The sequence below is a fragment of the Octopus bimaculoides genome, chromosome 1, assembly GCF_046866305.1.
Source record: "Octopus bimaculoides isolate indiv1 chromosome 1, ASM4686630v1, whole genome shotgun sequence".
NCBI lineage: Eukaryota > Metazoa > Mollusca > Cephalopoda > Octopoda > Octopodidae > Octopus > Octopus bimaculoides.
Genome location: NC_142928.1, coordinates 125,752,764 through 125,765,333, shown reverse-complemented (window position 1 = coordinate 125,765,333; position 12,570 = coordinate 125,752,764). Strand labels below are relative to the sequence as shown.

At 39.6% G+C, this 12,570-nt stretch overlaps 2 protein-coding genes across 5 annotated transcripts in view; one reads left to right on the top strand and one right to left on the bottom strand.

Annotated features, from left to right (window-relative positions):
• LOC106881150 (pre-mRNA-processing factor 40 homolog A) overlaps positions 1-12,570 on the top strand; it is a 124,243-nt gene that overhangs the window by 1,198 nt on the left and 110,475 nt on the right. The gene's annotated exons all lie outside the window — the stretch shown is intronic.
• On the bottom strand, positions 2,544-3,158 carry LOC149137712 (SCAN domain-containing protein 3-like). The gene has a single exon (XM_089351774.1). It carries the CDS (start codon positions 3,156-3,158, stop codon positions 2,544-2,546), a length of 615 nt encoding a protein of 204 aa, XP_089207900.1.

The following is a 12,570-nucleotide window of genomic DNA, read 5'->3' as shown; positions in this document are numbered from 1 at the left end:
TGTTGATTTTGATGCGGACGATGCACAGGTTAAACTTACAGATTGTAGTTGCTGTTGCTATTTAACCCCAGGTCAGCTCTCATCGAGCATACCGATACACAAACTGCAATCATCTTTTGACATATTTACGCACTATTATTTATAGCTTATCTGCTTCAACGTTCCGAAGAAAAATTATTTTATTTTCATCAATATTTTTGAGGTATAGCATATACAGAACTCCATTTTCCTGGGTAGTCAAGTTTTATATTTTTATGACAGCTGAGTAATTTGAATAAGACTTTTTGATCAGGTTACTGTTTGATATTCTTAACGAAAAGGTGTATAGGAAAGAAGTTCCACAGAACTATACAATTGAAGAGATTAGATTTGGGTGAAGTGCTTTGTTCAATATAATTTCGGGATCTTTTCATTGGCAGACTGCTGCTGGTACTCAATCAAGAGAGCTTGCAACTCTCTTCCCCATCTTTAACAATTTACGGTGCGCCAATATCTTCGTTTTTCACATTTCCAAATACCTAATGGCTAAGCCAACGCAGTAAAGAATATTCCTACTTATTCTGATAACCAATGAATTTGTGGTGACTTATGTGTGATGTATGCATAATTTACTGTCAATAATATATGTTGTTGAACGTTCACAAGTTCGCTTTTGTTATATTTCACGCAGCCAGCATGATCTCACATTCAGTTAAAAAGGTTACAGCATCAATTTTTCTCACGACGAACCATGCAAACAAAAGATACTAGCTCACGACACGTTCATTCCAGAAGCATGCTTCAACGTGTAGTATGACTTCGGGTAGCATAAGTGAGAGGAAGACGTTAAGAAATAAAGTTACGGGCAAATGAATTGTATCTTTATCATTTGTACAATAGAGTAATAGAGTAGAATTTAGTAGAAGCTTTATTATTTCTAACAAAAGAGATAGTCATCTAGAGAAGTAAACAAACCGAGTTGTCATTGTAGATGTGTAGCACTGCTGGACTTTGGGTAATTAACGGGGTGTTTCGGTGTTTCCGAGTCAGTTTGCAGAGAATTACTTTCTATTTTGTATCTTTGCTAATAAATGGATATTTGGTGAGAACACTTTTCATCGTCAGTGAAATGTTCAGTCTCTTAGTAAATGAAATAAACAGCCAAATTCCCATTACATTCCCGAATATTATTACCAACAATAACATCGTTGTGATAGGTGTTTTACATCTTTGATATGACTGTCAGAAATTATGCTAACCATCACATTTTGAAAAGCATTTACCATATTATCCCCTAAAGCAGTGGTTCCCAACCTTTTTCAGCCCAGGGACCATTTTTTACTTGAAAAAATTTCTAGAGACCACTTCTACTTTTACTTTATGCTGTTCTATTTTCACACTAAAATACTTAATGAAAAGACAAAATAGCCTATTTACACTTTAAAATTTATTTTAGCAAACAAAAGATAAAATTCAAAATTTATTTTAGTAAACAAAGATAAACACAAGATATCAAAATCATTTTTCATAAAGTCATTCATTTTTAGACCATTCAGCTAGTGATTAGCTTGATATTGGTGTTTCTGACAAAAGATATCATAATCAATTTTAATGAACTCATTTAGTCTTAGTCTGATAGTTACTCTGCTGTTGACATCTAATTTATTTCCTTTTCTACTTAAAATATCTACAACAGCTGAAAATGCAGATTCCACCATCCATATGGTAGGGAAAGAAATGATGCTTGCTTCTACATGTCGAAAAATATTTGGATGTGATTCCTTTATCAATATGTAGGCAAAGACACCTTCTTTTTCAACTCTTCTTCTCAGTTTCATATTCTCTTTCAAATCCAACAACATTTCAGCCAACTCAAAATTTTCATCTCTTGGCTCATAATTTTCTAGGTCTACATACCAGATTGGATAGTCCATCTTTAATAAATCATTGTATCTTCTTTCAAACTCTCCATGAAGACCTTCAAGATGGGCAATGCATGCAGCAATGCTTTCTAATGTAGGAACAGTGGTGTTAAAATTTTGAAATGATGCCAAATTTTTTTTTCAAACTATTTTTCCCAAAATTTTAATTTCCCCATATATATTTCCCTTTTATCTTCTGAGAACATGGGACCAAATCTAATTTTCTACCTTGCAGCTCTAAGTTAAGCAAATTCACTGTTTTAAAAATATCACTCAAGTAGAATATTTTTGATTTAAACTCAGAAAGTCTTTCCAAAATTTTCTTAGCTGTATCAGCTTGCTTCTTGGAGTTGTAATGAGTCATCTGACTCTTGAACATGATGGCAGTGTTGAGTGCCTCTTACATGTGTCCTCCAATATTGTTAGCAATCAAATGCTGTCTGTGGATAATGCAATGCATATTAAAAAATGTGAGGAGCAACTGATTTCATTCTAGAAACAAAGCCTTTCACTTTTCCAACCATGGCTGCACCTCCATCTGATGCAATGTTTATCAAATTAGTCAATGGAATATTTTTATCATTAAAATACTGCATTACTTCATTGAATATATCTTCTCCATTAGTAGTTTCAGACAAACTTTTAATGAAACATTTCTTCCCTTATATCATCTTCATGGATGAATCTGACATAGACCAGAAGGATAGCTTGGTTATGAATTGTGCTATCATCCACCTGGATAGAAAGATTTGTCTTTTGGAGAATTTCCACAATCTTCTCCTCAGCAAAATTAGACATTTCATCTTGTCTTCTTGTAATTATGTTATTTGAAAGTGGAATTGTACTCAGAGTAGATGCTGCATCTTTTCCCAGAACCTCATTTGCACAAGCTATCATAACAGGCTTGACAAGTTTCTCACCATAAATTTGAGGTTCTGCAACCTTGGCAATAATTTCAGAGACCAAATAACTTGGTTTGAGTGTCTTTGCTTTTTCAGTATTTATCTTCTTTACAAAGTCGGGTTGTTTGATTGGCTGTATTTTCTTTTTATTCTCAAAATATTCCCTACTTTTACCAATAGATGATAGATGCCTTAATTTCTGGTGCTGTTCCAGCTTAACTTTCTTCATAGAATGATTTGTCATGATGGCATCACATTCAAGACACATAGGTTTTGAATCTACAGATACAAAACCAAACATGATAAAATCTTTGTAGTTCCTCAGTTTTGCCTTTTTAGCAGTTGGTTCAGACATTATTACAACTGATCTTAAAGAAAATAAAAATAATAAATGCTTTATTTCTATAAATTAAAAGTATCACATTTATTATTAAACAATATTGTGTAGTGATCTATTTAAAATATCAAATTTATTATAAAACTGTTGTGATTGTAAAATTTAAATTATGTAATTCTTGATTGTAATATATTATTGATTATATATTATACATTATTGATTCTTATGGAATAATTATTGAATTTTGTTTTCTTATTATTATTCTGTCTTCATATAGATTATTATTAACAGTGTCTTTATTATCGAACAATATTGTGTAGATCTGAAATGGTTTATTATTTTATGGCTACAAATTCTCTGGGGGCCACTAGAAATTCTGTGGGGACCACCGGTGGACCCCAGGAACCACGTTGGGGATCACTGCCCTTAAGATTAACCTTGAAATTAGAATATATGTCTATCAGCTTAAAATATAGTGTTTTTGTTATCATCATTGTGGAGTGAATTAAAACAGCATGCTACTTTCAAATGCAATTTTATATATAATTTATTATTGGAAATAGAATGCAGGAAATCTGAAAATTTAGGTTTCAGCTAGTGCATTAAGACGGGGGCAAGATAGCAGGTATATCCATGATTTCTTTGAGCAGCTTCCAGAGAACAAGCTTAGACAATTACCTGTTTCAAAGTCAATTGAATGTTCTCAAGGAGCCTTTGTAAAAAGGAAATGGATTTCAAATGCATTCCTCTCAATATATGTCAGCAGTTGCAGTTTCAGCTGTACAATGTCTGAGGAGGATTTATATAACTGAATCATACAATTCAATGTATTTATTTGGCTGTTCTTTTTGTGACTGCAATTGGAATCTGAAAAATATTGTATTCTGCTGTTTAATGAAGATGAAATCAAGGATAAATATTGTAGTAATGTAGTCAATATAGTCTGCAATTATGATTGAATACTGACAGTGAGATGAAGTTAATAAGCAAAGTGAGTATTTGGTCTTCAACTGAGTCTGGGAATTCAGCAAAGAAAAAAACAATTTAGTTTTCTGGTGCACCTAGTCTAAGTTTATATCTGTTAAGATGTCCTCGAAAGCAATGTAACCGAAGGAATATTTCCATTGATATTATTATAGAAACAAGTGTCCCTGAGTAATTTCTGGTTGAATTATGCTAATAATTCTTTCAAAATCTAAGACAAATGCAGCAAGAAATAGTTGCTGGGGATCGAACTATGTCTCATATGTCAGACACCCATGAATTAATGTAAAATATTAATAATTACACATCACTGAAATTCGACAGAAACCTTGTGTAGAATCAGTGACTTCTGAGAGCCTGCGTTTTGTTTATAATTTGAAGAAGCAATTTCCTTTGCTATTATTTTTGTGCTGTGGAAATTCCTTTTGTGATACAGTACCAACCATAAATGTTTCCCCCCGACCCAGTGATAGTATCTTGTCATTTCCTTCATAATTCATTAATTAACTTATTTGATGGCATATGAGACACATTTTTGTTTTTAATGGCTCAAAATATCACCCCAGATCTTATATGCGAAGTTGGGCCTCCTATAAGGTAATTTTGTCCTTGGACGCTTACTATAATAGGCTAATTTTAAGCCAGACAGTGTCCTCTACCCCAGCTTGACTCCATAATAATAATAATATTTACTTAACCCTTTAGAATTCAAACCAGTCATATCTGACCAAAATATTTAACTTGTTTTATGTTCAGACTGGTTAGATCTGGCCTCTCACCTCGACCCTATAATGTCATTCTAAAACTAAACAGTCACATCACTGAAATCTCTAAACTACAAGATAACACATGGTTAATTCAGAACTATATAAATAACAAACATTACATTTGGCAGAATAATCTGAATACTAAAAGGTTAAACATTGTTGTTATTATTTGTATTATAAAAGAATGACCTGTAATGTTCGCCAGTACCAGCTGATCAATTAAGACTAAATATACTTAAACACACACACCTACAAATAATCAATTGGAAACCACTTAGAAAGGGACATAACTGAAAGCAAATACCAGTAATGATAAAACATTAATATGGGAAAGATTAAAACTGCAAAGAAATATCTCCAACACTCAAATTGGCCATCTTTACTGTTGGAAAGAGTTGATGGAACAATTGGAGGGGAGATCCACATCATGAGCTCATAACCATAGGAAGAATGAAGCAGTCCACCTTTGCAGAAGTATGTAAGTGGAACATCTTGGGGTAATGTTGAGAACTGAAATAATTGTGAAGTCTTTTAAGAAATGAGGCATTAGGAATGCCATTGATGCATTACAGAGAGTTTGGGATAAATTTGACATTGATTTATGTCTCCTTTTTCAGAAACAGCTTGATGTATTGGTGAACAGCACTGGAGAGCATAAAGATTAGTTATAGTTGAGAAGTTAGCTGACATGGAAGATTGGAAGTCATCTGAATATTGGAAAAGAGTTAACTGTATCATGATGATTTGCACCAGATATCAAAGTGCCAATGTCATGACTGCTGTTCAATGCTTTGTGAATACTGTAAAGGCTGTAAGACATGACATAGATGTCATGTAAACCAAGTTTCCCCCAAACTGTTATGTTTCCCTCGGACTGACTCGCAGAGATAACATAACGAGTTATACAATTTAATTATTACATTTATTGTTCAATTACATACAAAGAACGCACTCACCCAATGTTCGTTATGAATAAACAAAAGTCATGTCCGCCATATATATATCAATGACATTTTACTACGACAGTCCCACAAGACAACAACAATGAAACAATGAACTCAGACGAACCACATGACACACGGAACGTCAGACGAATTACATATCTAACAGTCCATATAACACCTCCCCACTGAAATTGATGCTACACAAGAAGTATCAACAGCAAAGTCTCTCTTGGGTTTTACGGGTTCTCTTGGACCGTCTTGGGTTGTCTGGTCCATACTCTGGAACGGGTAACATGGTCTTGGGTCTGGTTTGTCTTTGAGTTAGTGGCACAGTTTCCGAGATCTCCATCGGGTGATCTGTTGCAAATTCAAATACAGTGTTTTCTGCATCACCAGGTTCATTGTCTTCCTCAGTTGTGTACCGCGGTCGCAGCTGTTCCCAGTGTCGTCTCCACATCGGGCCATGAGGTATGACCTTCACGTTAAAGCAGCGAGTACCCAATGACTTCTTAATGATTGCTGGTACCCATCGGGGATCTTTGTCTCGGCGAGGTCCATAGTAGAGTGCATACACAGGATCTCCGGCCTTGTACTGCCTGGTAACTTTAGCGACATCAGCCGAGCTTGGAGTCACCTGAGACTTATGTGCTTCCTTAGACTGTTTGCCTTGAGCAATGTGTACTGGCGATGGCAGCAGAGAATCAATCCTTGTTCGTATCTGCCGGTGATTCAAAAGTTCACTTGGAGAGAATCCACAGGATGTCGGTGTTCTCCGGTACTGCATCAAGAATTCTTGAAGTGCTCGTGTTGGCGGAAGAGAAGACTTCCTCAGAGCTTGTTTGAAGGTCTGCACCAAACGTTCCGCTGCTCCGTTGGTAGCTGGGTGGTAAGGTGCCCCTGTCAGGTGTGTGATCCCGCGTTCTTTGCACCAGCTCTGGAACTCCTCAGACGTAAAAGTTGGTGCATTATCGGTGACCAGTGTGTGAGGAAATCCGAAGTGCGCAAAGTCTTCCTCAAGCAGATTCAAAGTGGCTTTGGAGGACGTGGAGGAAGTGGGATGAATGCATGGGTACTTGGAATAAGCATCTGTGATCACCAGCCAATCTCTACCCATAAAATTTATTGCATGGTCCAGATGTAAGCGGCTCCACGGCTTTTCTGGTAACATCCATGGGTGAACTGGAGGCTTAGATGGCTGCCTTTGATGTTCGTTACATGAATCACATCGTCGACTGGATATATCTATAGCAGCATCGATACCAGGCCAATATACAGCAGTTCTTGCTAGCTGTTTCATGCGTTCCATGCCAAAGTGTCCGAGATACAGAAGATTGAGGATCTTTGGCTGCAAGCTATGTGGAATCACAACTCTAGATCCATGTATAAGGCATCCATGACAGATACTAAGTGAGTTTGATAACTTACGGAACTTGTTGACTTCGTCATTGATCTCCATGTTCTTTGGTGGCCAGCCTTCACGGACGTAGCGCATCACTGTAGATATCACTGGATCTTTCCCTGACTCTTGACGGAGGACGTTAGCATCCACAGGTTGGACTTGAATACTAAGAGCTTTGATGGCACACACCATGTCTATGTCTTCACCATTTTCCTTTCTGTCAAAGTCGTTGTCATCACCGAATGGCAAGCGACTGAGGGCATCAGCATTGCCATGATCTGCTGATTTCCGATATTCAATGGTGTAGTCAAACTGGTTCAGCCACAGGGCCCATCGTGCTAGTCTGTTAGCAGCGAGAAGTGGCGTCCCTTTCCTCGGACTGAATAGTGATGTCAGTGGCTTGTGGTCAGTCACGAGTACGAATTTACGACCGTACAAATATTGGTAAAACTTCTGCAAGCCAAATATGATAGCTAGGGCTTCCTTTTGAATTTGACTGTAGTTACGCTGTGCAGAAGTGAGAGTCTTGGACATATTGGATATTGGGCGCTCGCTTCCATCAGGATAGCGGTGAAACAGGACTGCTCCAATACCAACATTTGATGCGTCACAAGCCAGTCCCAAAGTTTCGTTTGGATCGAAGTGTATCAGAACTTGACTTGATGAAAGTACATTTTTCAAGTGATCAAAAGCTGACTGTTCCTCATCTCCCCACTTCCAAATAGTTGACTTTTTCGTAAGGCAATAGAGTGACTCTGCTATACTGGCTAGGTTTGGGATAAACTTTCCATAAAACTGAACTGAACCTAGGAAAGATTTCAAGCTTGATTCGTTCGTTGGAGATGGCATCTTTAAGACTGCTTCGACTTTGGATCCCTTAGTGATCCCTTCAGCCGACAAAATGTGTCCAAGGTATTCTACACTGGGTAGTGCAAACTGGCACTTTTCACGGCGACATCTGAGTCCATTGTCGCTTAGACGTGTGAGCAGACACTTTAGGTTGTTTAAGTGACTGTTTGCATCTTTCCCACTGACGAGCATGTCATCCTGGAAGACGGCCACTCCAGGTAGATCATGGGTCAGGTTTTCCATGATCTCCTGAAAGTAACCAGGTGCTGACTTGATTCCGAAAGGGAGTCGTTGTTGCAGGAGTACTCCACGGTGAGTGCTGAGTGCGAGTCTGCGTTGACTTTCTGGAGCCAGTTTGATCTGATTATAGGCATCAGCAAGGTCTATCTTTGTATATCTGAATCCACCTCCGAGTTTCTGCATCAGTTCAGCAGGGAGTGGCATTGGATGATGGTGATCAGCAAGTTGGTCATTAATTCCCACAGAGTAGTCACCACAAATCCGTAGTTTGGGCTTCAGGTTGCTTGAAGCGTGTGCTTTACGAATCGGTACCACTGGCGTTCCGTATTCATTGAATTGAACAGGCTTCCAGATTCCCTTGGCGATGCCTTCTTCGTAACCTTTGGCCAGGTCATCACGAAGAGCAAATGGGACCGGACGTGCCTTGTGAAAGACTGGTGTTGCGTCCGATTTGAACTTCACTTCCAGTTCAAAGTTCTTGAGACATCCCAATTCTTGCTTGAAAAGATCTGGAAATTCATCACACATGTTGTGACAATCTTGCTGCAGGGAAACATAGGGCTCGCTTGAGGTCTTTGGATACATCCCTTCTGCACCTTCCCTCTTAGCTTGGCTGTCTATGCTTTTCAAACCTAGAGCAGTGTCTACGGAAATTCCCAGAGTCTGGATAGCATTCCGACCCAGCAAATTAAGATCAGAGATCTTGGTGACTATGTAAGGTATAAGATCCTGCTTACCAGTTGTTGGATCCTTGGTTTGGCCCATGAAAGTTCCTAGAACAGGCAGGTTGTGCTTGCTGGCAGATTCATAGCGATGCTTGACATCTTGCAGCTTTGGTCTTCCAAGTTGTTTCCAGACTGACAAGGAAACAAAATTGCCTGTAGTAGCAGTGTCCAATTCCATTGTGAACAGTCTGTTCTGGATTGTTACTGGCACAATTAAACTGTGAGTGTCTCGGGAAACTTCACCTAGGATCGCCTTGACTAGCTCAGCTTTTGTGATTCTTTTCACGGGAGTTTGTGAATGGCCATTGCGTTGCTGATGTTGTTTTTTCCTACACAAAGCTTGCAAATGACCCTTTTTATCACAAAAATGACATTTGGTTTCCCTGAAAGGACAGTCTGTTGCTTTGTGGGCCTTTCCACATCGGTAGCATTTCTCCTGGTTTGTGGAATAAGACTGCTGATGTTTCTTTTGAGGACTCTTATTCCTGTTCTGCTGGACCTTGTACACCTGCTTGGTTTTGGAACCGTATACAGTTTCTTTTGCAACCTTTGCTGCGTCTTCAGTCTCAATGGCAACCTGGACAGCACGGGCAAAATCTAGTTCTGAGTCTTTTATTTTAAAAAGCGCCTTCAGAACCGCTTCATTGTTAACCGAACATATGAATCTCTGTCTCAGAGCTTCATCCTGTGGGTTGGTGATCGCTGGAAAATCACAGGTAGCTGCATCCTGGCGTATACGTGCTGCCAGCTCCTGGAGAGTTTCGCCTGGCTTCCGCTGCATATCACTCCAAAACTTGAAACGCTCTCTCACAATGAAAAGTTTAGGGTCGAACTGTTCCTTCATGAAGTCAACGATTTCGTCCATTATCAAGTTGTTGATATCTTTAGGCGGATTTTGTTGGGTAGCCAGATTAGCAAGTTGTTTGTAAACAGTAGCAGTCTGATTGGTCAGGAACACTTGTGCCATGCGTTTTTCAGGTACAGCATTAGCAGCCACAAACGTACGGAATCTTGACCAGTAATCAGGCCATAGTTCTGTCGCTGAATCAAATGCAGTAAATGGTGGAATCAACACTGTTGTTGAAGCAGCTGAAAAATATCCACTAGAATCGCCTTCAACTTGTCGAGCACCAAACAGTTTTAACAGAGCGTCCATATCTCTCTGATGTTGTTGCATTTGCTTGTCCATTTGTTCCCTAAACAATTTAATAAGTTCTACTGTCTGTTGTTCAGCCATTGTTATTACGATGAATAATTTTACGGTAAAGTAAGCATGTATCCTACCGGCGACGCCAATAAACTCTGTTATGTTTCCCTCGGACTGACTCGCAGAGATAACATAACGAGTTATACAATTTAATTATTACATTTATTGTTCAATTACATACAAAGAACGCACTCACCCAATGTTCGTTATGAATAAACAAAAGTCATGTCCGCCATATATATATCAATGACATTTTACTACGACAGTCCCACAAGACAACAACAATGAAACAATGAACTCAGACGAACCACATGACACACGGAACGTCAGACGAATTACATATCTAACAGTCCATATAACACAAACTGTGATGGTCTTTCGATGTGTCTCCAGTGAGGGTGATGTCATTCCACACCACACCTTTGAATAGGGCCTTAGGCTCAATTCAGATGGCTATGTGAAGCTGGTGGGGTTTGTGGTCAAACATGAGCTGCATAGTTCTGCTGCTGGAAGGCCATGTGTGTGACAGCAGAATTCAGCTACTTGCCATACTTCCAGAAAGAGTCAGAAGTGGTTATCAGAGAATTTCTATAACTTCAGTCTCCAATACCTGGCTCCCTAATTCCCTTGATTGAATTCCAATGGATAACTATGTGAGGAATGCAGTTGAAAAAGACACCAACTGTGCTCTGCCTGCAACACCTAAGCTGAGTTAGTGGCCAAGATCAAAGAAGTGTTCAAAGATCTTCTAAGGGGATACAGTATGGAATGCATGCACCAGGTTCTGGAGCCATCCTGAAGCAATAGTGTCTCCTAGCAGAATCTAGTTGATATTGTCTTTTTAAAATACTTTTATTTTTGGATGGGTTATTCTGTTTTCTTTTCCTTTGATACAAACTATCAAATTTAGCCCAGTGATACCAACAATCATCATCATCATCATCATCGTTTAACATCCGCTTTCCATGCTAGCATGGGTTGGACGATTTGACTGAGGACTGGTGAAACCGGATGGCAACACCAGGCTCCAATCTAATTTGGCAGAGTTTCTACAGCTGGATGCCCTTCCTAACGCCAACCACTCAGAGAGTGTAGTGGGTGCTTTTACGTGTCACCCGCACGAAAACGGCGACGCTCGAAATGGTGTCTATTATGTGCCACCCGCACAAGCCAGTCCAGGGGCACTGGCAACGATCTCACTCGAAAATCCTACGGGAGCCAGTCAGGCGGTACTGGCAACGGCCACGCTCAAAATGGTGCATCTCATGTACCACTCGCACAAGAGCCAGTCCAGGGGCATTGGCAACGATCTTACTTGGCTTGCCGGGTCTTCTCACGCACAGCACATTTCCAAAGGTCTCGGTCAGTAGTCATCGCCTCGGTGAGGCCCAATGTACGAAGGTCTTGCCTCACCACCTCAGCCCAGGTCTTCCTGGGCCTACCTCTTCCACGGGTTCCCTCAACTGTTAGGGTGTGGCACTTTTTCACGCAGCTATCCTCATCCATTCTCACCACATGTCCATACCAGCGCAATCGTCTCTCTTGCACACCACAACTGATGCTTCTAATGTTCAGCTTTTCTCTCAAGATACTTACACTCTGACGGGTATTCACATTGACATTACACATCCAACGGAGCATACTGGCTTCATTCCTTGCGAGCTTACGTATGTCCTCAGCAGTTACAGCCCATGTTTCACTGCCATGTAGCATGGCTGTTCGTACACATGCGTCATACAGTCTGCATTTTACTCTGAGTGAGAGTCCCTTTGTCGCCAGCAGGGGTAAGAGCTCTCTAAACTTTGCCCAGGCTATTCTTATTCTAGCAGCTACACTTTCAGCGCACCCACCCCCACTACTAACTTGGTTGCCCAGATAGCGGAAGCTATCGACTACCTCTAGTTTTTCACCCTGGAATGAGATAGAAGTTGTTTCCTGTTTGTTTACAGTCTTTATTGCACCTGAACATCTGCCACAAACAAAAACTAACTTGCTAGTTAACCTGCCTTTGATGTTGCTGCACCTCTTATGTGTCCGTAGCTTGCACCGGGTACATCTTATAGAGTTACTACCTACTCCTTTTCTACATACTGAGCAGGGCCATCTACCTGAAGGGGTTTGTGTTTTATCTACCTTCCTACTTATTAGGATTTTGGTTTTAGCTGGGTTGACTCTAAGGCCCTTCAATTCTAGACCTTGCTTCCACACCTGAAACTTCTCCTCTAGTTCTGATAGTGACTCCGCAACAATATTGATGACAAATTTATAGGATTTGATGATAAGGATTTTTTCTGGCTTTGAAGATGATTAAAGCT